Source organism: Nannobrachium achirus (assembly GCF_963921795.1).
Source record: "Nannobrachium achirus genome assembly, chromosome: 24".
NCBI classification, from domain to species: Eukaryota; Metazoa; Chordata; class Actinopteri; order Myctophiformes; family Myctophidae; genus Nannobrachium; species Nannobrachium achirus.
In genome coordinates, this window is record NC_137831.1 from 30,501,890 (window position 1) to 30,524,537 (window position 22,648).

At 41.9% G+C, this 22,648-nt stretch overlaps 1 protein-coding gene across 1 annotated transcript in view; it reads right to left on the minus strand.

Moving 5' to 3' along the window:
* The window catches only part of LOC308280209 (dystrophin-like), a gene marked incomplete at both ends in the record, with an annotated part of 562,770 nt that overhangs the window by 167,073 nt on the left and 373,049 nt on the right, over positions 1-22,648 (minus strand). The window contains 3 exon segments of the mRNA XM_080720472.1: positions 796-957; positions 17,822-17,971; positions 18,221-18,355. Of these exon segments, the coding sequence (XP_080576598.1) occupies positions 796-957; positions 17,822-17,971; positions 18,221-18,355 (447 nt within the window).

A 22,648-nucleotide genomic window follows, 5' to 3' on the forward strand; every position in this document is an offset into this window, starting at 1 on the left:
TATGTTTTTACTTTTGTTTCTTTTAATTTTTTTTCAAGAGCTGTTTTCTTTTTGAAGATAACTTTCCAGGGTCTTTTTAGACGTAGTAAGACAAAGAAAAAAGATGGAGAAGATATGGTGATCGCTATTTGCATTAACTGCCGACCAGACACACTCCATTCCAGGAATATTATCAGGCATCAATCAGACATGTAACTATTAATGTTAGTCAGATAGAAAACCAGCGGTGACGCCGAAAGGAGGTGGCATTTACCGCCAGTTTTTCCTGTTTCTCCTTTTTACATAGTGCTTGTATTATTGAGTTGTTGATGAATTGAATACATAGAACCACATTTGTTGTGGGGTTCTTTTTTGCCCCACGATTTCTGTAACCCATTTTTTACCCAGTGTCAATTGCCTAAGGCTAGGCTGTAATCCTTGCGCTGGGGTAAGCAACGAACTGAAGTCATCCTTCAATGCATGAGGAGTGATCACGCCGCTTCTTATCACCTAACAGGGGGCAGTTTCCCCGGTTGGACGCAACTCGTGGAAGGAACACGTTATTCCAACCAGTTCCTTTCCCCTCCATCAGGCGTTGTGAGCTTGTACTGTAGATCTGCTATTTTTGTCTAAAGTTATCAGAATATGGACATATTAGGCTTCAAGTGGTTAGCCTAAAAAAAGAAGAAGAAAAGTTTCTATCGCTCAAAGATTTGAAGGACCCCCTGCTGTAACTCAGAGGACCCCCTAGGGGTCCCGGACCCCCTGCGGTAGAGGGCTGAGGGGGGGGGGGGGGGGGGGGGGGTCATACAGTACCTGCGCCTCCTGCGGCAGCTGCTGTGCGTCCACGTGGTCGTGCAGGTAGGCGGTGAGGTGGCGGTCCGTGTTGGCCAGACTCTCCTGGATGAGCCGGAGGGCCTTGTCATTCTCCTGGGCCCAGTGCACGCTCTGCTGGAGCTCCTTCTGCCTGCGCACCGCCTGTGAGCGCACGCACACACACACACACACACACACACACACACACACACACACACACACACGCACACACACACGGACGAGCAGAGAATGTTAGAGAGGCAGGGGCTGACATTTAAAAAAAAAAAGGCCTTTTGGTGAAAATATGGAAAATAGCCGACCTCCAAGCTCACAACGCGTCGCGCTGCGACGCGTTGTGAGCTTGGAGGTCGGCTATTTCCGGTACTTGATACCACACTAAACTTAAGCATAAAAAAGGCAATATTTGGAGATGTGGCGTAACGGCATGGATTTCTACACAGAGAGGGCAATTCGTTCGGCATAAGATGCTGCGTTCAAGTTCAGGAGAGTTTGGACAAGGCAATTCTCTTGAATGCTGCCTTCAGGTATATGGCATGGAAAGAGGGGCATTTGCATTTCTTTCACCATAGTGAAAAACTACATTCACGGTCTGGAGAGGGCACTTTTTACAGACGGATAAAAGGGCAGCTCACTTTGCCACTCGATTTGCAATTTATGCATGCGCATACCCTCTGTTGTGTCCAATAATTTGAGCATGCATGCACACACGTTAAAGGAGTAGTTCACCCCCAAAATGACTTTTTTTCTATTGATTAGTCATGCCATGGATACTAGAGTTCAATGATATTTTTAGTTTTTTTGTCGCATTCCTAAGACAAAAATGTGATAACAATAAATTTACCCCATTCGTTGCTGATGGGGACCCGTTTCGAAACGGGTCCCCATCCGGAATCAATGTGGGTAAATTTATAAGAATACTCGAATCAAATTTTTGTCTTAGGAATGTGACAAAAACCAAAAAATATTATTGAACTCTACTCTCCATGGCATGACTAATCAATAGAAAAAAAGTCATTTTGGGGGTGAACTACTCCTTTAAACACAGACACATTTTAACCCATTAAGATTCTACCAATGCCTTCTAAATTAGTTTCTTCTCACACAGAAATAGCAGATGTACAATGAATAGCCAGCGCTGACGCGGATGCTTTCACACCCAGGGTACTACTAACAACATTCTTCTGCACGCACGCACGCACGCATGCACGCGCGCGCGCGCGCACGCACACACACACACACGCACACACACACACACGGTTGTGTACCCTCTGGTAGGACGGACTGCGTGGAGTCTCTTTCAGTCTCATCTCTGTTGTCGTCGCCGCGGTCGTCAATGACAACTATCGATAACCAATCACTGCGCTACGCACCGTAGCTACGGCGACCACTGTCTGTTTACCCATCTATCCTCTCCTCTCCTCCCTTCTGTCCGTCCACTATCACTCTTTTCCCCCTGTCCCCTCTCTCTCTCTGTCTCTGTCTCTGTCTCTCTCTCTTTGTCTCATGGTCACTGAGCAGATTAGTCACACTGCGCTGACATCATAAACCCCCTGTGTGTGTGTGTGTGTGTGTGTGTTAGAGAAAGAGAGGATGAAAGGGAGAGTGCCATGGGGTAAGGAGAGAATGAGAGAGAGAGAGAGAGAGAGAGAGAGAGAGAGATGATGTCTTTGCATGTGTGTGTGCACGTGCATGTGTGCGCATGTATGTGCAGGTGACCAGCGCTAATCCGGGGGATGATTACGCTATGTATAGTCTTGAGCTGCCATCGTGCTAACCCTGCGAGACAAACACACACACACACACACACGCGCACACGCACGCACGCACGCACGGACGCACACGCGCACACACACACACACACACACACACACACACACACACACACACACACACACACACACACACACACACACACACACACACACACACACACACACACACACACACACACACACACACACACACACACTCTATATATTTACATCACTTGTGAGGACATTACATAGACTTCCATTCATTTTTATGCAAGTCCTGTGGCCTTACCCTAACCTCTATCCCTAAACCTAACCCCTAACTAACCGTTGTGGGGAACTACTATTTTGTCCCCACACTGTCAGAGGTCCCCTGCAGGTGACTGTGTGAACATGGGTTTAGTCCCCATAAGTATAGCGCACACACACACACACACACACACACACACACACACACACACACACACACACACACACACACACACACACACACACACACACACACACACACACACACACACACACACACACACACACACACACACACACACACACACACACACACACACGCGCGCGCGCGCGCGCACACACACACACACACAAAACGCTAGAGGCATCAACCTCTTATCTCCATAATTTTAACATTTTTTTGTTATTAATATTATTTTTTGGTAGATAAACACACATACTCGATTATACTAAAGCGTCACACAAAATTTGCAGATTCAAAAGCGCAGCCATTCTTTCAATCATTTTTTTATATTTTTAATCCTCCAACTGTTGAGTGAGATTAAATTGGCTGTTAAAACAAACACACGTATTGACCTTCCGCCGTAGCAAACCAGTCCGTTTCCCTTTGCAAACGGGCCTCTTCACCAAATGCAACACGCTCATTAAACAGCCAGGTTTCACTCATCAGTCACGGCACGTGCACACGCGTTCGCACACACACAATTTAAAATATGAGCGAGAGAGCCGCTGATCACGGACATTAGCTTAATTGCTGTGAGTTGGCAACACCTGGGTGGGCACAGCAAATATCACCTGGTCAACACGCCAGCCTGCCGATTGGTTACTGGAAAATGTGTCGACATGACCACATAGGCCAGTATAGTTCTCAAACTTTGCAACGTCAAGGACCCCCAAATTGATATTGGATATGTACAGTAAATGGTAAATGGTGCATTTATATAGCACTTTTATCCAAGGCGCTTTACATAGATTGCGCATTACATACACCCATTCACACACACATTCATACACCGGTGGCGGAGGAAACCATGAAAGGCACCAACCTGCTCACCGGGAGCAACTAGGGGTTCAGAGTCTTGCTCAAGGACTCTTCGACATTAACTCAGGGGGAGCCCAGATTCGAACTGGGAACCCTTCGGGAACCCTTCGTGCTCTAATAACGGTTTCTCTACCCCTGAGCTATGCTGCCCCTATGTACAGTATATGTATTTATTTGCCCCAAAAGCCTGTTGAACAAAAGACTCCCATACCGTTTCTTTTCTCCCATATACTGGGAGAAATACAACAATGTGCGAACACAGCAGCAATATTTGTGAACTGTTGCAATAAAAGAATGCTAGAGAATGGAATACACCACCCTAAGGACTACAAACCATTGAACGGCATCCAGACCTACTGCACATACAGTACAGTACAGTATAAACAGAGCTGCTACCTTTAAACACTTTTTTCTTTTCCTTGATTTGTATACTATTGAAACCGTATTGAGAAAAAATAAATTTGTCCCAAAAAGCTTCATACCCATACTGTACAAAACAACAAAATGTGACATAGCTCTGTTTACACAATGCTGTACCCCCTCCAACTGTATACTGTATTATGGGGTGGCATAGCTCAGGGGTAGAGAAACCGTTATTAGAGCACGAAGGGTTCCCGAAGGGTTCCCAGTTCGAATCCGGACTCCCCCTGAGTTAATGTCGAAGAGTCCTTGGGCAAGACTCTGAACCCCTAATTGCTCCCGGTAAGTAGGTTGGTGCCTTGCATGGTTTCCTCTGCCACCGGTGTATGAATGTGTGCGTGAATGGGTGAATGTAATGCACAATCTATGTAAAGCTCTTTGGATAAAAGCGCTATATAAACGCACCATTTACCATTTTATGTTCCCCATTCTCAACTGTTTTTATTATGTTTCAGTGATGTTACTAGGTTTTCAATGTAATGGGTCCCGGGACCCACAGGTGGTCATTCAAATGGGTCCCAGAAATGTTTTATGAGTCCTCAATACAATGTTTTCGAGCGCTGTGAGCTTGTAGATCGTCTATTTTCAAAATGTTTGCCTATTTCTTATATTTATTTTACAATTTGGCTAATGTTTGAACTTAGAACTAGGATTTCTAAATACACTAGGCTACAGACACCCATTTAATTATATTTATATCACTGGGACCCCAATTTGTATTAAATGTTAAAATACTAGGGTTAGGGTTAGAGTACAAATGGAACAGGTCCATTTGGTTCCATTTGTTCACCGAGTTACAGACCTATAAAGTTCTATTTGGTTCCTAACTATCATTTATCTGGGGACCCCCTGGAACTCCCTCAAGGACCCAGGACCCCACTTTGAAAACAACTAGTGAAAATAGTTTTTAGCTGTTCCAGGTTTAACTGATAATAAATCTTTACAGTGTTTATCTTACACAATACATTAAACTATCTAAACTAATATAGCAACTTAAGTAGAAGAATTACATTATTTTAACATGGACTCCAATGGAGGCGCATCCCCGGGACCCCAGGACCATGACATGAATGAGTCCCTGGGCGACTTGAATGAGTTTTTGATGCGGGATGCGCACGTAATGACATCACTGATGTTTTGAAACTTGCTTTGGCGATTGTTACGGCCAGCCGTATTAGGCGATGTAAACATGTTTTCTCATGCCAATAAAGCTCAAATTGAATTGAATTGAACTCAATGGACTTTGGGTTTTGCGTTTACAGAAAACGTCCACTGAACTAAATGGATCTTTGGGGTTACAGAAAAGTGAAATCAATGTTCTGGAGCAACGACACTAATTGAGACAAATAAAAATTTGAATATGTTAAATTGTTAATGCACTCCCCCCTCATTTTGTTTAATTGTCTGTTTTAATGTTATCTGCTCCCTTTGACTGCTGAATATTGCTTGTATGGACTTATACTGTTGTTCCACAAAGGGTTGGAGATATACTGTTTTTCCACTTTCCATAAGTATTATGATTTATAATTTCTAATATATACCAGTAAGACTCCCTAATCGGGAGATAAGCGACCGTAGGTGGCTTATCTCCACAAATAGGGCTAAAATTTGTTTTTCCAAAATGTTCCTGATCCATGTTGATGACATGAGTGTAGACATGCTGTGTAGTGATATTCGTGATTTTAGGGCAAAAACTGTAGGAGCAGTGTCCAAAAATGTGTTTTAAAAATCGGCTAGAATAGGGCCATGTGAGAAATGAGGGGTGGGGTCGCATTTTATGTGCGCTGCAGTGGCAGGGCGTCCTCCACTGGGGGCGCCACCACTTTTGCATCCGTTCTGGAGCACCAGGAGTCGGTGGTCCCCGGGAATTCCCCGTGAGCAGCCCCGTTGGGGTGGTCATTTGGTCATTTTTGCACATTTGGTCATTTTTTACATCTGGGAGTCCCCCGGGGACCTGGGGGTCCCTGGGGCTCCGGGGGTCCTTGGAGGTTGTAGTTTGGCAGGCAAGGAGTGTGTGTGTAAAATCTGGCATGGATGGGGGCAACGGTTGTGGAGATATGAGCAGGGCAAAAGTGTGACGGACTCACTCACTCACTGACAGACAGACAGACAGACAGACAGCCGGTGGAGGTTTTGGTAGTAAATGCGACCTACGGTCGCAATAAGTTAAGTAAAAAGAATCTAACTCAACAAAATGTTTTTTTTTTTTTTTTTTTTTTTTTTATACGGACTTATTCGTCTCAGGTACTCAATTATCAATTATTCAACAAACATTTCAATATTTTTTTTCCAGAAATATCAGCTGTGCAATCTTGCAGATCTGCTATTTTTTGAATAGCCAGCAGACTGCACATGAAGTAGCGAGAATGATTGTGACGTAAAAATATACTTTTGCTGGGGACCCCCTGGTGGTGCAATCGGCCTCAGGACTTAACCTATTTAGGCCTAGATATATTGAATGCTTTAACCCTCTAAGGCCCGCATTAAGAAATACTTGAAATGAAAAATTGAAAAAAATCAGATGGTGTTGTAGGAGTCCTATTAAGAGGAAAATGTAATGTTTTTTTCAAAAAAATGTTTTTGTAAGATTTTATAGCCATAAATCAAAAATCATAAATCATGCTCTAATTTACATATGGGGGATATTTTTCACAATAATAACATATGTACATGTTCTAGACATTCTAATGATCACCAAAAAAAATAGTACAGGCATTTTACTTATGTTTTTGTGAGGTATAGCTTCCATGAAAAAGTGAGATGTTGTTCGTCAAAACTCTGGAATTTCAGCGGGTGTGGCGGGTGTGAATGTCAGCCCCTGTGGGGGGTATTTATATGCAAATATTGTGGCCAATGGCATTGTAATACTAAACAATAGAATCCAATGGTGGTGTTTAGGTGGTAGGGGGAGCTAAAATAAAATGATTTAAACCTTTTTTTGGATAAAATACAAACGTTGTAATATTACAACCGTGGGCCTTAGAGGGTTTTAACCAGTGAAAAATAGCAGATATACAAGCTCACAGCGCGGCACCGAGTGCCGCGCTGCGAGCTTGTAGATCTGCTATTTTTTGAAAAAGTCATGAAAATGTGTGCAAATCTTTGAATATAAGTATTTTCAAAGCGAACGTTTGTAACTCAAATTTTGCTTCTGGGGGGTCCATGGAACTAAATATTTTGAGATGGGGGTCCGTGGCCAAATAAATATCATTTTGGGGGTCCTTCACATGAAAAGGTTTGAGAACCACTGACATAGTAGTCTCTCAAGAACAGACTAACTGAGCTGCAGTTAAGTGAAAAGGACCTTTTCTTTGACGATGGCTGGCCAGATTGCTGACATAGAAACATAGGTTTTTCAAAAAACCTTAGAAGGATTCAAGACACTTATAGAATCGGGTCAAAATTCTAATTTTCACGATTTTTCAAAAATAGCGCGCTGTGAGCTTGTATATCTGCTATTTTTCAATAGTTAAAGCATAAAATAATGATACACAACATGTGTACCCGTTCTAAATGGGTTAAACAGGTTAAAGAGATTAAAACGTTATTTCATATGAGGGAAAGGAACGCGCGCGCCGGCAGGGGAAAAGGTTTTGGAAGCAGGAATTTAATTTGGGTGGTAAATCCTAAAAGGGAATGTGTGTCTCTGTCTCGTTCCGTTCCAGAGCTGTGGCTGTGAAACCTAGTACTGTCACGGTCTGGTGGCCGCTCTCGATATAAAAGAGCCAAGTCAACGCTTCATGAAATAAGAATGAATCGAATTTTCTGGCCACCGGGCTCTGCGCGCACACATTTTTCGTGAATGAGCCATTGGCAAACCAATCGTCAACACAAGTGAATTACTTTACAACTGACAAGAAAGGAGTGAACCCCTTTCTTAACCCATTTTGGACGGGAACCCCAATACCTTTCAAGACGGAAACCCCTGTTGGGGTTCTTGCTGCTATATCATCGTTGTCGGGTGGAAACCTTGTATGTCCAAAACCTTCCTTTTTTTGTTATCATTCTAAAATCAATTTAAAATAGTGAAAATAGCCGATCTACAAGCACACAACGCCTCGCGATGCGAGGCGTTGTGTGCTTGTAGATCTGCTATTATCACTACTTTTGTGTGACACTTTTGTATGATGAAGTAGGGCTTTCATTTGCGGGCGAAAAAAAAACATACCAACTTGAAACTTGGAGATACAAGGTTTCTGCCTGACAGTGACTATAGACCTTATTCACACCGTGGCCATCTTTGATCACATGACCACGCCAGGTGGCAAGCAGCCAATGAGAAGCTTCAGCGGGTGGGTCTTGCCTTACCCAAAATGCTGTTTTGAGCTTCTGATTGGCTGCTTGCTACCCGACGTGGTCATGTGATCAAAGCTGGCCGCGGTGTGAATAAGGTCTTTATAGCAACATAATGTTTTTCTAATGTTTTCTAATGTCAGAAAAGTTAAGTCAGGATTTAGAAGGCGTTTTTAGAATCGGCCTCAGTCCTAAATGGGTTAAAGAGGTGCAATTCTCACAGTTCACAATACAGACACGAACAAAGCCCTTGACAAACGTTGCACAGAGCCGGCGTACACAAATCTGAGGCCTGCGTGGTAAACATGTCTTTCTGTACCATTTCTATAGTGCCATATTATCTCCGAAGTGCTTTACGGCGTGCGCCAACAATTCACCCACTCAGAAACGCACGCTCACACACCCATGGTGGAGGCAACGATGCAAGGCGCCAAACCTGCTTGCCAGGAGCAGCTAGGGCACTGTGGTTCTCAAACCTTTTTAATTTCAAGGACCCCCATAATATGTTTTGGTTCCATTTGGAACACTCTCAAGGAACCCAGAGGGTCCCTCCCTGGACCCCACTTTGAGAACTACTGTGTTACGCGTTCAGGGTATAACGATACGTTTAATAGTGATACGATACGCATCACGATACATGGTTGACAATACGATACATGGACGATATTGGTTAATTCATGGTGATAAGATTCAATGATTTAAAATCGATACAGCTACTATTTAGCCAAGAAATTCAATCTGTGTGAAACGTGTCAATAGTGCAGGTTTTTTATGGGGAAATATTTATTATTATGGATATAACTAAACACTGTGATTCTCTAGCAAATACATGGACAGTATATTTAAACACATAATATGTGTTTAAATATACTGTCCATGTATTTGCTAGAGAAATAAGAATATTATGGACAAACCCCCGCACCTTGACATGAACACAGAGATTACACACATGTATCGATAGACAAAGAGTAGCCATATGGAATGGAAAAGTAATCATCTTTTAAAAATACCTCCTTAAAATTGCTGAATACAAGGCACAAGTACTTAGTATCCATACAGTGATTATTTGCATTGTAAAACGATACGATACAAAGCCAAGCGATACGATATTTTGTTGTTTGCATAACGATATTGTAGATCATTGCAAATTCAAATATATTTTTCGATTCTGTTATTATCGTCACACCCCTAGTGTCCAGAGTCTTGCTCAAGGACACTTTGGCACAAAGCCAGGAAGTGCTTGGGGTAGTTTATTTTATTTTATTACATGTTTCTTTCTTTTCTTTTGTACAATGAAGTGACAAAGGAAAGCAAAAACCTGCTTAGCTGCTGCGGTCGTGTCATTCAGGTTGTGTGTACAAGATGATTTAAAACTACTGGCCAGAATGGCTGAAATTATTACAGTTAACCAGTATTTGGTCTAAAATATGGCCACAAACCCATTGTTAAACAAGTAGGTGCATTTAACCACAGGACAAAACTCCACTCGTCCTAGACAATTTGCCCTCCTGGGCCCCAAACTATGGAATAAACTCCGCAGTTAGAACTACAGACTCACTCCCTATAGTCTCGCGTGGCCAGACTGTTGCCTCCGCGATTTGGTCAAATGCTCCCGGCATACAGTCTGGCAAACCGGGGAAGAAACGATGAGTGCGAGATGAAGCGGAAGTGAAGCCCCCACGTCACTTCCGTTTCAGTCTCACATCACACATATTTATCATTATATAAATAAAAATCATATAAGCATGTTATAGCATTAACTATATAGTTAATAGCATTAACTATATAGCATTCAGAGATTGTGGAATAGTTGTCTGGCTACGTGAGACTACACTCCCTATAGCTTCTGCCGTGGACTGAAGACTCACCTCTTCAGACTCCACCTAAACCCATAGCACTACTGTAACACCCCCCTTCCCTCAATGACCATACATGAAGCTAGATAGCATTTTTAGTTTTTAGAAAAGTTGGTTAGGTGGGTGGCCTACCTACAGTATGTTATTATTTTTCTAGATTGATATTCCTATGCATTTGTTGTATTGTTGTTGATGTACTGACGTATTATCTTGCTTATTATATTGATGTATTACCTGCTTATTGTGAGTCGCTTTGGATTAAAACCATCTGCTAAATGCCTAAACTGTAACAATGCAGCAGCCTAACAAAATATATTGCATTATAATTGGGATTATAATTGGGACAGCAGCCTACTGATCATGAAGAAGGAGTAATATAAACATTTAGTTTAGCCCAACAGCTTTGTCTTGAAATTAGCAGCATGCGTAATGAGGCGTGATTGCATCATTAGTTCATCAGAACACAATCGAAAGGGTTCTGCATGACAACAGGCACTTCACAATAATCATTCTTTATGACTTTGATTGGCTCTGCTGAGTGGCAGTAAATCAAAATCACACTTGTGTGAACTGAGCGGTGGAGGCTGCGTGTGTGCGTGCGTGCGTGTGTGTATGTGTGTGTGTGAGTCTGAACAACAGCGCCCCTCCCTTAACATGTGTGGTCAGAAAAGGTACTGCAGGCTACATACAGACACGGACGGACGCATACATACCCACACACACGGCCACGTATAGGAGACGGTGTGACCACCGCTCAAAAATATAATGCTAGTCATTGGGATTCTTTTTTTTTTTTCTTTTTTTTTTTTACTTCTACTCATACATCTCTGTAGGAAAATATTGTACTTTTACTCCACTAGAATTATTTGGAAGATGTATTTTTTTCTTGTCTTTAAGAACAGAACAAAACCTGCACACATATACCTCACATGCCGCGTAAAACAGATCATTAAAAATAACTAGGCCATTATTGAGAGTAATACCTTGCTGACTAAAGTTATCCCTGAACCCTACAATTATTTCTTTTTAAACACACACACACACACACACACCCCCACACACACTTACAGGGATAGGCCAGTGCATTCTTATCTTCCAGATAAAAAAGGTACTTAGTAAACAGTTTGGTACTTTTTAAAATGTATGCATGCATTGCCCTCACAGTGATAATGTCGAGCAAAATAAACATTTAATGGCTGTACATTAACTTTAATACAACCTTGTTTTATATGCCATCTGTCTTGCCTATGTGTAGAAGTTTTATTTGTTCTACTGTAGTGTTGGCTGTACTAAGCAACGCCTTTTTCCAGGCATGAATGTGACCAGTGACGGAAGAAATACTCGCATTTTTAACATAAATATAAGTATCAATACGGCACTGTTCGAACACATGTATGTCCAGAATTCAAAATGTACTAAACTCATTTCCCGCGATCCCCGTCAAAACCGTTGATTTCCCGCTGTACCACGCTGCGATGCCCGTCGATCCCAGAAATTAACTTAATCATTATGAAACGATTAAAAGTATGGTCGCTGATTATAGCCGATTCTGGCTCTTTAGGCCTGCCTCCTAACTGTATCCGGTCGTATTTCCTGTTTAGACCGGAGGAGGAAGGAGCTGCACGGCCATAGAATGGTCTTTTTTCAAACGTTTTTTTTTATTTGGTAGTTTGATTCCTCTACCCGCCTGGCATATGATCTGCGCACATATCGTCTGCTATGTGCGCGAACGTGTCCACGTGTTACCATAGCGCACAGCTGGCTGTTTCCAATGTTTTCTTATGTAAATACTGGCGGATACAGCAGGATACTGCCTGGCAACGGATTTGTCTATTCCAATGGATTTTTTTTTATTCGAAAGCTGTCATCTTGTCTACGCACAGATCATGCACTATGCGTGCACATGCCCACGTTAAAAGGTAAGGACAATTTGGCAGGAAAACAGTTCCGCCTATGTTTAAAATAGCAGCATATGAGTTAAAAGTGCTCCCATTTCACAGGTTACGAATGCATAAAATGCATGAAAATCTTTAGAAAAATAGCGGATCTACAAGCTCACAATGCTTTTTGAGCTTATAGAATGTCTATTTGTGTCCCAGCACCCCTGAGAGCTAGTCATTGCAATTTTTTCCATTTTCATTTTTTCATTTCATTTGAAAGCTGGGAATCATAGCTACAAAATGATATATTGGTTGTGAAGATTGACCCAACAGTTTTGAAGATATGGCTTATAGAGTTATGCCATGCAGAAATACTAGATTTGAGAAATTCATCTTTTTAGTTGAAAATGTAACATGCAATGACCCGACTTTGCCACATGGGGAAGTAGTGAGCGAAAATCGCTGGTTCAATAATGACTTGTAATAACCTGACTCCGCCACATGGGGAGTAGAGAGCAATATGGTTTCAAATAAAAGAAGCTTTATTAACAAACGTTTACATTGCCATTAAGTAATACAACAATTGTATTACTTAAATTGATTACTGATTTCCTTTATAAGACAAATGAGGACTTTATTGTTGAAATTATGTTTTAGTGATTTCCTGCTAACAGAGGATGCCATAGTTTGGAAGTTATAATGGAGTGTTTTACTTCTACTCCACTACATCTTGGATCCAAATATTGTACATTTACTCCACTATGTTTATTTGAAAACACTTTTACACGTTTACATTTTGAATTCCAGACTTTCACTTGTAACAGAGTATTTCTATATTTCAGTATTGCTACTTTTACTTGAGTAAAGTATTGAGTACTTTTTCCACCTCTGTTATTATCAATAAACGAGCATGCATGCAGACAGTGAATGCACGATACAGTCAGTCATTCAATAGTCTTCAGTGTGAATGGCGCGGCTGTTCCAGTTTCGATGTAATAATTCACACTGTATAACTGAATTGTTACGATACTGGACTAGTATCTATCAGCGTACCAGCCAATCGATCCCTGACGATCACAAGTTAGACAAAGCCAGTCAAAATATGCACACGTCGAACTGAAATCACAAAACAGTCGCCAGACGTAGCAATTGGGCGCTAGACTAGACCGCTAGTCAGTTTATATATACAGTACATTTATATTGACAGTGTAATCTGGACATCTGGATCGAATTTGGATTAGATGCACGACCGCAGCAGAAGAGCAGTGCACCGGGACCCATTTCTCAGAGACAATAGACACGATACAGCTATGCTACCGAGCTAGCATGTAGCCTATGTTGTTGTGAAGACACAAGGACAATCTGACTGCAGCTTCGAGGTTCAAGGTGGTACTTTATTGTAACATCTTTTGTACAGATACATAAGAGTAAAACATATTTTTGTTCGGCATCCTTACAGACAATGCAGTGATCATATAAAATAAATAAAAGTAAGTAATAATGGAGCAAAGAGAACGTGAAAAGCATCTTAAGTAAACAACTTATATGTGTTATATATGTTATATGTGCAACAGGTCGGTATAATAAAAAACGTAACAGTATACATAATATTTCTGTCATTTATACATAACATTAGACTGTCTATTCATTCATTTAAAACGGGGCTTATTTACACAACACAATGGTGGTAATTAATCTGCAATGAATGAGCCCCTGCAAATTGGCCTATTTCAAATAATACTTTGGTTCTATTGTTTTATCTCCATCACAATTCAACTGGAGTGCCATTGAATTCCTGCATAGTAATACGTTTCAAATTACAATGTGCTAAAAAAGTTAAGAACATTGCATTGTTATGTACATGCTCACAGCTTGTACATCTGCTATTTAGGGGGGGGGGATGTTGACACGTTTTAATTTGTGAAAAAGTGTGGGAAGTCATTAAAATGTCCGTTTATGAATGTCATAGCAAGAATGTCATAGCAAGTCTAGATTCTGGGTGGTTTCTTTGACTTTTTTGAGCTTGGTGGTGGGCTGGGTGGTGGCTTAGGACACGTTGTGTCTTTGGCATACTCCTCACAATACTCCCGTATTTGTTTGTACAGATAGTTCTGCCTATCTCTGTCCAGTCCTGGAGGCGGTAGGATAGGAAATCCATCCTTCGGTGGCAGGACCTTGACATCACGAAGCAGCTGGAACATGGTCTCCTCACCATTGGGTTGTTTCTTGGCAAACACAAAGCCAGGCTCGCTGGCATCAAAGCTGTATGTGATGAAATATAAAATATAAATGCAGGGTTAAAGGTAAAACAATGTCTAGGTAGCACCAGGTCTAAATGGGTTAAAATAGCACATTTGGAACAACTGTACATGCATCAAAGAGAATACCCACCGGAAATGCTGGTACTGTTTGATGTTCTCCAATCTTCTGAAGTATGGTTGGAAGAACTTCTGCCAGTCATAGCACTCTACCATCACATGGCCGTTCTCTGTTCCAACCAGCTGAGGGATGTTGGGCTTTGAGCTTTTATCCACCAGTTTAGCGATGTCATCCAGGTTGTGGACGTCTGACTTGCGTAACATCTTCTTGAACTGACCAAAGTAGCAGTCAGGACCAAATTTTGTGTGGCCTACAATCAAAAAATGGAGCCCCAGTCGAAGATGCAGTTTGTGTATTGTGCGCCAGGCACAATACCACAACACAAAATTGTTCTTATTCTGGCCACAGCAGTTGTCACAGTGTAGGTGCATAAGAGTAAAACTTAATTTTGTTCGCATCCTATATAGATAATGATTATATAACATAAAACAATAAGTAATAATGACTATATCTACTGCATAGTACTGTGTTCTATCCGTCTGTCTTTCAATGTTAAATGACACTACATTTATTGTCAAATAAATAAACTTTAACTAATTACTAAGTATTGCAGATACGTGTGTGTGTGAATTGTTTCGAAACCAACAAATTGGCCTATTCAAATCAATACTTGACTTCTATTGTGTCCCAATAACTGTGAATTGCCTCGAAAGTCGAAACTAACACATTTGCTATTCAAATTACACAGCTATGCTTTAAATAATATATGGCATTGTATACATTATGTGCAACTGTGCTGTGGATGCTTATGACAATAGACACACACAGTATTTATTTATTATTGGGAAAAAGCTTCCGTTCTCAGACGGGCACTCAACTTTTCAACCAGCGAAGAAGAGGATCACCGGAAGCGACCCTCGGGATCGTGAAAAACACCACGAAGAAGAATGAATGCTAATAATCATTATAAAATCATAAAGTGGTTAATAATTGTTGGTTAGGAACATACGTGGCACTGAAATAAACAGAATAATACTGTAAGTAGGATCGCTAAGTAATGGAGCCCTGATATTTCGTATTTTGGCAACAAAGAGTGGGTAAGCTACACAGATGCTAACCGTTAGTTAGCATGCTAGGCTAATGCTGGGAGGACCAACACAAAATGTTCGGTTTCTCTTCACATTCATTTAAAAAAGTCTTATTTACATGCAGAGTTAAGCTCTGGCGTTTAAGTAAAATGTAGCCTGAAATTTATGAAATGCTTTAGTGGCTTTATCACGTTTTAGTTAAAAAAAAAAAAAAAAGTATTTTCAGTCCCTGTCTAAAGCTGTACTTGCCGACATGACTGGCTCCCAGGGGGATTCGGACACATTTTCCAAGTTTAAACAGGGCTGAAGTGGTTAATGTGTGTTTTGTAACAATAATCAAATAGTAACTACAGTAAACGTAGTTTACCATGAGAAATGTCACAGCTTGTCTCTGTGAAGCCATGTGTGTACACATTTTTACAGTCAATGGGTTGGTTCCCTTGACACATCACTGTGACATCACAGGTAATATCACAGGTGACATCACCTATGTAAAAGTCCATATATGGGTATTCCCCAGAATCCCTTTTATGCCCATATATGAAGATCCCTGATGTCATCGATATATATTTCACTGGCCAGATGGCCAAGACATGGCCCATATCTGTGTGGCTGGTTCAGATAGGGATGTCCATGTATGGGCATAAAAGACATTGTATGTTGGGAACCACTCTAACAGCATCCCTTTTATGCCCATATATGGAAATCCCTGATGTCATCAATATTAAGCCCATATCTAACAGGACTTCATATGGGAATGCCCATATATGGAGGAAGACAGCCCATATCTGTGCGGCTGGTTCAGACAGGGATCTTCATGTATGGGCATGAAAGGGATATACTATATACTGTACAGTACATGGATCTCAATATATGGGTAACTGGTCCGATATACATCACTGACCAGATGGCCAAGCATTGCATGTCGTACAATATTGGTTTCTGAGATGTAGTGGAGTAGAAGTAAAAAGTATATATTCAAGCAGTGAATCATAGCCACACAATACTGGATGTGCAGCAGTGTTTTTTGGAGATAATGGCCTGTAGACTCATGGCTTGCAGAATTCGGAGAAGCGGCGAAAACATCCTTGAACGTTCTTTGTTCTGTGAGGTATCTTAACACCTTCCCAGTCGATCAGGAATCTACCCCATTAGATAGACAGACAGTCAGACAGACAGACAGACAGACAGACACTTTTAGTGAATGTCACAATGTTTCTGTATAGTGGGCTTAGCAGAAATTGTGCTTTAATAGTCCTCCATTTTCTTCAAATTTTAAAAACCCCCACCCCATTACTCTTAGTATACAAATGGAACCAAATGGATTGGCATTCCATTTGCACACTCTCATTTACAGACCTGTACATGGTTAATTTATAATTCATGTACGGTTAGTTATGTGTCTTTTTTATACATGTGTTTCAGTGCAGTTGCTCCCAAACCTTTTTAGCTAAAGAGCCAGAAGGGAAATTAGATGTTTGCCCGGAACCCAAACTAGTTAAAATAGCCGATCAAGCTCACAACGGGTCACTTCACACCGCGTTGTGAGTTTGTAGATCGCCTATTTTCACTACCGTTTAATAACCGTTTAATCGTCTATCTGTGCTGGTTATTATGTTGTTAAATTACAGTAAAATAACTACAAATGCAAAATGTAACACAATGGTCACTTTAACAAGGAATTATAATTATATTCTCCACACTTTTATTCTCCCCATCTTGACAAAATAGTATATTCCCAGGTTCCGCAGGTCAGCTGCACATGTGCAATGCATTATTGTTAATTGTGACACGTTTACTAACATGCCATGTTTAGCTGCACTTGAACAACTGTTCCAGGCTGCCATATCCAGCCCAAGAAACCGTAGAAATGGAGGAAAAAATTTAAATACATCTATCATGCCTGTTGCTAAGGTATGGCAAAATGACTGGACCAGTCATGTTGCCATACCGCGCGTGCAAGACACCAGTCATGTTGGCATACCAGCCATGCACGCGCGAAGGCGCGCGTGCAAGACACCAGTCATGTTGCCATACCTTAGCTTTTTCTGAACTGACGCCACTGGCAGGGGCTCAAGCCCCCTTTGGTGTCTATGTGTGCACTCACCCTGCCAAACAGCTCGTCCCAGCGCGTGTTGAAGGCGTCCAGCTTGTGCTGGATCAGCTCGTCTAGGACCCCTCCGTCCATCAAGGTCTGGGACAGCTCTCTGATCTGGTTCCTGTTGTCCTCCGGGTGGCGCAAGAGGACCTCCAGTGCCTGCACGCACACACACACGATTATGACATTGTCACAACGTGTCGCATCGAGTGCCGCGCTGCGAGCTTGTAGATCTGCTATTTTTGAAAAAAGTCATGAAAATGTGTGCAAATCTTTGAATATTATGTATTTTCAAAGCGGGCAAAATGAAAAGCTTTTTTTCTCGTTGGCTGAAGGCCTCTCCATCTCAATTTGGTTTCAACTTCATCCAGCTGCTGGCTGCTCAGACGGTCGGTGCTGCACACTTACGTCCAGCGCCTCCTGCAGCTCCTCGGCGCCGCCCTGGAGGCCGTCCGTCTCGTCCAGCTTCTGCTCCAGCTGGTCCAGGAAGGCGTTCTCCTGCTCCAGGTAGGACAGCAGCTCACACCAGCACGCCCACACCTCCTGCAGCGCGCACGTGCACACGCACACACACACACACACACACACGCACGCGCACGCATGCACGCACATGCACGCACGCACGCACACATACATGGACAAAGACATTAAGATGTTAGGACAGTGATTTACATGAATTACATGTTTGTTTTACATACTTCTGCAAGCTATCTGCTGTCTTTGAACAATTTTGATTTTTTCAACAACAAGCGCTAATATCTAATACACTCAGGCACGCACGCACGCACGCACACACACACACACACACACACACACACACACACACACACACACACACACACACACAGATATAGATATAGATACAGTATACAGTAACAGTGTCTCTGATCACAAAAGTCAAAAGAAAGAGAGAGAGAGAGAGAGAGAGAGAGAGAGAGAGAGAGAGAGAGAGAAAACCAGAGAACCAGACAGAGAGAGTATTCAGAATAATAAACCTTTTTTTACTGCCGTTCTAAATATTTCACCCCAAAGAGCAGAGGAGAGATTAATACCATCCCATAAGTGAGGTGTCGCTATGGCACTATTACCGTGGAACTATTGCCTAAACAACCTGCGCTTATACCTCCACACATTCATTACACACACACACACACACACACATGCGCACACACACGCACACACACACACATCCAAAACACACATATTTCTCAAGTGCTTGTTTTTGTCTAAACAGCCCAAGGCTGTCCAAGTATCAGCAAGTAATGTTATGATTTAGAACGAAAGAGAACATTTAGCTCTATAACAACACAGGTTAACGCTTGAATTCCTGAGCACTAGCTGCGTCCAAGGTGATGTAAATCCCCAGTAATTTGGTCCCCGCAAACCAAACTTTTCTCGATCATATGTTAATGTATCCGTGCACAGGGACGTGCAGACGCGATACCACACTGAACTAAGCATAATCAAGTCAATCCTGGAGATGTGACGTATGACATGGATTTCTACACAGAGAGAGCAATTATTTCAGCATAAGATGCGCATTCAAGTTCAGGAGAGTTGGCGACAGTGTTGTCAGCATGCAGACTGTTTCACCCGTTTATGCCCATATAGAGAGAGAGAGAGAGAGAGAGAGAGAGAGAGAGAGAGAGAGAGAGAGAGAGAGAGAGAGAGAGATAGAGAGAGACAGAGAGAGAGAGAGAGAGAGAGAGAGAGAGAGAGAGCATGGCAGGAGGGAAGGACATTGGGTTGGATTCAAACCCGTGAGCCATATATGATATGATATATTATGGACGTACAGCATTGGAATGCTGAGGCCACAGTTTGATATAAATCTGCTCCGGAGGCACTAATTGATTCTCTTTGGGGTGCCAGGGTATGGCAATATGTGCCACCCGCCGTAGTGTTCGCATTCAACCTCAAATTCACATCTTTTATGCATATCGTCACTGTCGGGCAGAAACCTCGTATCTCCAAGTTTCAAATTTGTGTGTTCTTTTTTTCTCGTAAAGTAAAGCCCTGCTTCATCATACAAGACTGTCGCACAAAACTAGTGAAAATAGCAAACTTGTACTTAAAGGAGTAGTTCACCCCCAAAATGACTTTTTTTCTATTGATTAGTCACGCCATGGAGACTAGAGTTCAATCATATTTTTAGTTTTTTGTCGCATTCCTAAGACAAAAATGTGATAACAATAAATGTACCCCCATTCGTTCCGGATGGGGACCCGTTTCGAAACGGGTCCCCATCCGGAATCAATGGGGGTAAATTTACTTGAATCAAATTTTTCGTCTTAGGAATGTGACAAAAAAGTAACTAAAAGTATTATTGAACTCTACTCTCCATGGCGTGAGTAATCAATAGCAAAAAAAGGGGGTGAACTACTCCTTTAAGTACAAAAAGTGGAAAGTACTCATTATGCACTGCATAGTTTTAGAATGTATACAAATATTTGAAAATATTGTCGCATCGCGACGCATTGTGAGCTTGTAGATCGGCTATTTTCAAATATAAGTTTGAATGCAAGTAGGACATTCATTTACGAAAAGAAAAAAACAACCCAAAAAACTATGAGTTATGGAACATGTAGATATAAGCAATTTACCCCGAGTGAGAGGACATTATGCTCTGATAATGTCCTGTGTGAGGGGGTGATTGGACGAGGCGAAGCCGAGTCCGATAACCCCCTCACACAGGACATTATCAGAGCATAATGTCCGACCCCGAGTGGTAAATAGCTTTTCTACCACTTTTTTCCGTATACATGAAAGAAAACACATAGTTGTAACTTGCAAGGATATTAAGTTACAATCATTATTGCCTATAAAACTTCCGCGACGACAGCAAATAGTTCCACAAACAACATCTTCTACTCACCACCAGATGACGCCAACTCCATGCAGAGAAAGATGTCTAGCATACAGCTAAGCTAACGTCAGTTAGAAGGACCGTTCCGGCCATAAATAGAGGCTGTTCGCTTCCAGAAAGGCATAGGTTCAGAGAAAAGGGGCTTTAAAGTTGGCGGATTGCATTGGATCCAAATAAATCGGCGACGTCGTACGCACGTTAGTAAACATAGGACCGCTACGACCGTCATATGTTGGTTGGGGGAAAGGTGTTCCGACTACCTCCTGAAGTCCCCGGATGTACACTGAGGCGCATTGATCTCGTCCTCACACAACTGCGGCGGTTGTTCTGCCATAACCTCCGGAATTTAGCCAATCAGAATCCAGTATTTGAACATGTGACTAGAAAAAGTGGTAGAAAAGAGGTTTTTTCGTCCGACGGCGACCCGCAAACCGCTAATTATCTACAAGCGACTTTACAGGAAAACAAGCCCAAAGTCACTTATAATAAGGAGACGTGGGGCGACGCCGTCGGCTACCTTGATATAAAAGACCTCACGGCTGGGAAAGCGGTGGGCGGTTTGTTGCGTTTTATCATTCAATTGTGGAAAGAAAAGCTTTTAACACCGTGACCAACGGAGAATATACTCTGCGTGACCGCGGGGACGCGGCCGCGCTCAATTAATGCACATAATCATCGCTGTAACCGTGTTAAGCGTTGTTTTTTTTCTCCCCGGCTAAAAAACATGGAATTTCAATATAACTTTCAGCGCGGGGGCACGGAGGCCACTCCATAAGCGGGGATAATCCACTCTCCAAGCCGTTATCAGGAAATAATGCACTCCCCTCCGCGTATTATGCAATTGCATTATGCTAATTAAAACCCATTTAGGCCTGAACACATTATGACGCAATATTTTATGCATTAAATATAAAAAGAAAATAGCAGATATACAAGCTCACAGCGCGGCACTAAGTGCCGCGCTGCGAGCTTGTAGATCTGCTATTTTTGAAAAATCGTGAAAATTAGAATTTTGACCCGATTCTATAAGTGTCTTTTGAATCCTTCTAAGATTTTTGGAAAAAACCTATGTTTCTATGTCAGCAATCTGGCCAGCCATCGTCAAAGAAAAGGTCCTTTTCACTTAACTGGAGCTCAGTTAGTCGGTTCTTGAGAGACTACTATGTCAGTGGTTCTCAAACCTTTTCATGTGAAGGACCCCCAAAATGATATGAATTTGGACACAGACCCGTATCTCAAAATATTTAGTTCCAGGGACCACCCAGAAGCAAAATTTGAGTTGCAAACGTTCGCTTTGAAAAAACATATACCGTATTTTCCGGACTATAAGGCGCACTTAAAAGCCTTTAATTTTCTCAAAAAACTACAGTGCGCCTTATAGTCCAGTGCGCCTTATATATGGATCATTCATTGACATTGACATTCCCTTTAGCACAGCTCCATCTGTTGGATGCATAACGCAACAGTAGCGTCTATTATGTGCGCCTTATAGTCAGGTGCGCCTTATATATGAAAACAGTTTGAAAATAGACCATTCATTGACAGTGCGCCTTATAGTCAGGTGCGCCTTATAGTCCAGAAAATACTGTATTCAAAGATTTGCACACATTTTCACAACTTTTTCAAAAATAGCAGATCTACAAGCTCGCCGCGCTGTGAGCTTGTATATCTGCTATTTTTTAATATTTAAAGCATAAAATATTGCGTAAAAATGTGTTGAGGCCTAAATGGGTTAATTAGCATCGCGTCAGTGCGTTATGTTTCAATTTCAATATCCGCCGCCCGCTCGTGGTGGATTATCCCCCGCTTGCTTAAAACGAAACATCTTCAGAATTCAGAGCAGTTTAGGAGGTTTTTTAAAGAATATTTAACCAAAGAACCATTATTTATTCATTTATTTATTTATTGTCTGGAAAGTAACAGCTTTTGACATACAAGGTTTCTGCCAGACAGCAAAGATCTCGTCGGGC